The sequence below is a fragment of the Phragmites australis genome, chromosome 6, assembly GCF_958298935.1.
Source record: "Phragmites australis chromosome 6, lpPhrAust1.1, whole genome shotgun sequence".
Lineage (NCBI taxonomy): Eukaryota > Viridiplantae > Streptophyta > Magnoliopsida > Poales > Poaceae > Phragmites > Phragmites australis.
The window spans coordinates 36,735,377-36,740,172 of NC_084926.1; the positions used below are offsets into that span (position 1 = coordinate 36,735,377).

At 43.0% G+C, this 4,796-nt stretch overlaps 1 protein-coding gene across 1 annotated transcript; it reads right to left on the reverse strand.

Annotated features, from left to right (window-relative positions):
- On the reverse strand, positions 1-2,448 carry LOC133922342 (basic leucine zipper 19-like). The gene is made up of 4 exons (XM_062367635.1): positions 1,781-2,448; positions 1,084-1,174; positions 667-793; positions 1-405 (listed from the first exon to the last, which is right to left on the reverse strand). Exons 1-4 carry the CDS (start codon positions 2,140-2,142, stop codon positions 248-250), a joined length of 738 nt encoding a protein of 245 aa, XP_062223619.1. The 5' UTR covers positions 2,143-2,448; the 3' UTR covers positions 1-247.
- Positions 2,449-4,796: the final 2,348 nt, after the last annotated feature.

Genomic DNA, 4,796 nt, shown 5'->3' on the forward strand with positions numbered 1-4,796 from the left:
GAAAGCAAACACCTTAAAATATGTTTACCAACCGAATGTAAGGCCGTCCAAACAATACATCCACAACAAATTCCCCATCCCAGCACAATTTTGTCGCCAGGGTGAGCAAACATCACAAACAGATTAAGTAGCAAGAAACGAACAAACATATCATCAGACTGCACAAAACTACTAACAGGTGTGTGTCTTCCACACCATGAATTGCCCAAAAAAACCACCACAAGTTGACCCGTCTGATCGTATCCCGCTATCGAATGGCAGCGCCCTCGCACGCGAGAAGCTCTTGCCTGGCCTGCATGGAAGCGACTGTGGCGATGTCCGCTCCACCGGTGGTGGCCTTGATCTGCTGGTGGTGGTACAGTTGGCGTAGCCGTTCAATCTCCTTCTTGAGTGCCTCTTGGTGAGCTGCATTGCACCGCATGTTTGGGATGAGATTAAATAGACGCCTTATCATCATGACTTGATTAACTTTGATAAAAGAGTTACTTGTGCTGATTCAAATGCATTCTTTGAAAAATTCAGTGTTCTTTGCTAGTTTGCATTAACAGAGCACGACAACCTGAGTTTTCTTAGTTTTTCTCTATGCCTATCCACTGAAAGAAGTATGCAGAATGTAGAATAATAAATAGACAAATTCTAGCCAAAATGAACTAAAGGATCTGATACCATCTTTGAAGATCTTGTCTTGGGCGAGTGCGGCAATTCTTTGCTTGAGATGGCTGTTGCCGACGGTTAGCAGTGACCGCTGGTGATCGAGGAAGGCCACGCGAGGGGACAGTGCTGACACTTCCATCTGCAGTAACGACCAATCAATCAAACAAACGGATCTCAAACTTAAGTAGGTATGTTTCTTTCAGGATGTATCTGAATTCTGGAATGCCTCAACAGAATACTTTGGCTGATGAGTAACTAATGGTAGAGTTGAATTACAACATCACACAAAAAAGTGGAGAACTAGTGATTCTTGCAGTAACTAAATCAAAGCATCAGATGGAGAAGTAGTCAATGTATGGCCTAATTTTTTCTTTTGATTTCTTTGTTGTTTGTGGCGTGTATCCATGAGACTGGGAGACAATTGATCACCTGGAGACTGGTGACACTGCGTTCAAGCTCGGAGATGTACTGCAGCTTCCTAACTCTTGACCTCTGAGCTGACTGCCTGTTTGCCAATATCCTGAAACAAAACGACCCATAGAACAGAAGAGAATTATTCCTATTTTTTAATTAACTTTATGGTGGTGGGGACATTATGAGCAATACATGCATGCGGAGTAATAATTGTGTACATTTCTTTATTTCAGAAAACAAAATTGACAACTAAGAATGGAAATTTGTCTTTTTAGATAATGGTGCAAAATTGTTTGTTCCTGCCTAAAAGTTAGTACCACAATTTCCTGTAAAAAAGAAAATGTATAATCTTGTGTTGCTGACGAATAAGATGTGCAATGTTGATAAATAAATACAAATTTACGGGCCAGAATTTTGAAGCTTTTCTGTTCCTTTTTGTTCTTTGAACCTATTTGCAAAAGTAACTTCCTTTTCGAGGGCTTAATTATTACTGCTCCCTAGTAACTATCAGTTGTTAATTTGAAATCTTAGTCCAAGAGATGAACACCTTCCAAAACGACAAACACACTGAGACCACAATGACAAATTAATCTGGTATTTAATAATTACTGTTTCACCATGGTAGATTTGTTGTAGATGAAGAAGAGTAGTGCAACCCAGTAAACTGTACTATAGTAATTTATTACTCCACTCTACGCAAGTTGCAACCAACCTCTTGACCCTCTTGGGGTCAGCGACGCCGTCCGCGGCCGCCTGAGCTGCTGCCGCCGGCGACGTGGCTGCCATTCCGTCCTCCGCGTCCCCCATGTCCATCAGGTGCGCGTCCCCGGCCCTCTCACCACCGGCGCCGTCGGAGACGGCCGGCGCGTCGACGTCGGAGAACATGGACATGAGCTGCTCGTCGTCGAGCCGGTCGAACTCGCCGCCGATGGCGTCGTCCATGGGCACGGCCTCGAGGAACGCCGCCGACTCGCTGGCCGAGCGGCGGTGCGCGCCGCGCCTCGCCGCCGCGAACCCGAGGAACTCCCCCGCCGCCGCCCCCGCGCTCGGCGCCCTCGGTGGCAACTGCGCCATTTCTTGAGCTCTTCTTGGCACAAACACCACCGCTGCTCCCGGCTAGCTAGCTATTTCTCGCTTTTCCTAACAACGCGAGTGTTATCACAGTGTCCTAGCTAGACTATTGCTTCGCTGTGTTAATATGTATACTGTGTATGTATGGCTGGCTGCAAGTGTAGGTGTGGATCCATATATATGTAGAATATATTGTGGGTGTGTGAGTGCACATGCATGGTGATGGTGGGGCGCATCGCATTTGCATCAATGCGTGAGAGTGCATGCCATGAGTTGGTTGCTTGTGGAGCTCATTTCTGCAGCATCATGCATGTGTTTAGGAGTTAGGACTCCTACCCTTCAAGATCCAAGAGATATGGTGGTTAGCAGTAGGGTCAACAATTCTCATGTTCATGCCAATGCATATGCATTGCTAAAGTCAGCAACTTTACCAGCTCTACTACACCATTGTTTTACTGCTTGCAAAAAAAAATGTTGATGCTATTATATATGTCACCGGTAATAAGTTACCCAGAGTGAGTTAGGATCCATTAGTTTGTTTGTTTTATGGAGAAGGTTGCAAGTAGCAGTAGGAAAAAGGATGTAAGTAGTGCCCGAGTGAGCCTGTGGAGACCACATGCGTACGTATTCAGTGGTATTATACGTTTCTACGGACTAGAGGTCTCGAGTCTTCCAATCTCTTCTTATCATGTGTATGAACGTGTATGCGTGTGTGCTATGTGAGTATAAAATACGTGGGTAATATGCATCCTCTTTATGCCCTCTAAAAATGAGGATGGAAGTCACATGATGGAGGAAGGAGAAAAAACAGCTAGCAACAGCTGAGAGACTCAAGCAAGATGGTGTACACGAGTAGAATAGATAGACTAGTAGTGTGATACTATTTTTCTTTGCCCAGTAGCTAATCATGGAGTTGCAGGCAGGGATCGCTTCTGGATTTCAGACTTTGAGCTCATCAGCTGGCAGGCAGCTGCAGCAGTTCAACAGGCCGGTCTCAACAACCACGTGCTGGACCAGAAAGCGAGAGAGGTTATCACTTGCTGGTGTGCTATTTTTTTCATTTTAGCCCTTATTTTAAAACTATTTTTACTGATAGACCTCAGGCAAAAAAATTTGCAAAAATTGACCCCTTACCTTGGCGTCGTATCCCACGTGTCGCCAAGAGTACATAGCTCAGCCTTCTGACACAACATCTCATCCTACGTGGTATACCTCAGCGGTTTGCCAGAGGATGTCGAGCTATGTACCTTCGGCGTTTTGGGCGCATACGCCGAGATTTGGATTCATTTTTGGAGATGGAATAGGGGTTTATTTATGAAAAATGTTTACCAAAAGGGCTAAATTGAAAAATAAAATCACATTGCAATTGCCAGGCAGTTCAGATTCTGCATCACTTTACATTCCAGATCCAGATTCTAGCATGGAGATAAGGATGAAGCATAGCTAGGTGCTCAATTTCTTCATGTACACAGGTTCTTGAATGAACAAAGGACAATGCCAGAAGGATGGATTATTATATATCTCTACATTACATGGTGTGATTTTCTTAGCATTACCGGCCGGAGTAATTAGATGATGCATACGAACGGGAGGACAGCTCAGATGGGAATAAACTGGAATGGCGGGCATATGTGATGCTTTATATTCTTCTCCTCTGTCATGCGCTGTCTGTTACCAGGATCGAAAATAAAGCTATATATATATATATATATATATATATATATATATATATATATAGGAAAACTAGTATGTACTCCTGGGTGTATGTACTCCCACCTCTCATATACCACTTTTACACGTGTGTTATACTTCTTTATCACTTTAAATATACTTTATTAGTAATTATAAGATACTACAATACAAATCCCATGAAATTTTTTATGAAATTCTATGATTTTTATCATAATTTGCGTATATACTTCTTTTATGTATAAATGTATAAAAAATAGTATATAGCAAAAATAAAAGGCTAACATTGAATTTTTTTTCTTACAACTCATATTGGAGTATCTTAGAATTAGTATTAGAGTATACTAAAAATGATAAAAGAGTATAAAGTGTTTGTTTAGGTGGTATATTGCATGTGGGAGTACATACTCCTAGGAGTATAGAATAGGTGTCCTATATATATATATATATATATATATATTGCCGGGGCGGGCGTGCATTACTCAATGTGGCTGAAAAGACGCATTTAGGTCTCGTCAAACGGTTAGTTAACGAGACAACATTTAGGTTATTCTTGACTCCAAGAAAGTACATCGTCCTTTTCCGTTCAGGATCTGTTTGGAACACGAGAATTTTACACAATTTTTTCTGCAGCAATTTAACTGGAAATTATTGTGCTCCTAACAATCCCTTAGTTCTAGCACCATTAAGAGAAAGAGAGAGAGTAGCAATAAGGCGTCGTCGCAAGCAAGTGCTCCAGGCTCAACAAAGGCTCAAATAATGCGGTGCCCCCCATGGCCATGTGCGCGCTGGCCGTATGACATTCTCACGAACAGTGCCGATCGCTCCACATGCGCGTCACATGGACCGGCTTCCGCTTTCCTCCATTGCTACCTTGCTCCCAACCCAACGTGTCCTCACTAGCTAGTTACATCCGGGCAGCTGGCCTTTGCTTTGCATATATTCATGGTGCCTTCCTTGCATTGCTC

Coding starts and splice junctions, on each gene's coding strand:
- LOC133922342 (XM_062367635.1), bottom strand. CDS start 2,142: ATGGCGCAGTTGCCACCGAGGGCGCCGAGCGCGGGGGCGGCGGCGGGG. Junction 1,175..1,780: donor GACCCCAAGAGGGTCAAGAG/GTTGGTTGCAAC, acceptor GTTTTGTTTCAG/GATATTGGCAAACAGGCAGT. Junction 794..1,083: donor GCAGTGTCACCAGTCTCCAG/GTGATCAATTGT, acceptor TCGTTACTGCAG/ATGGAAGTGTCAGCACTGTC.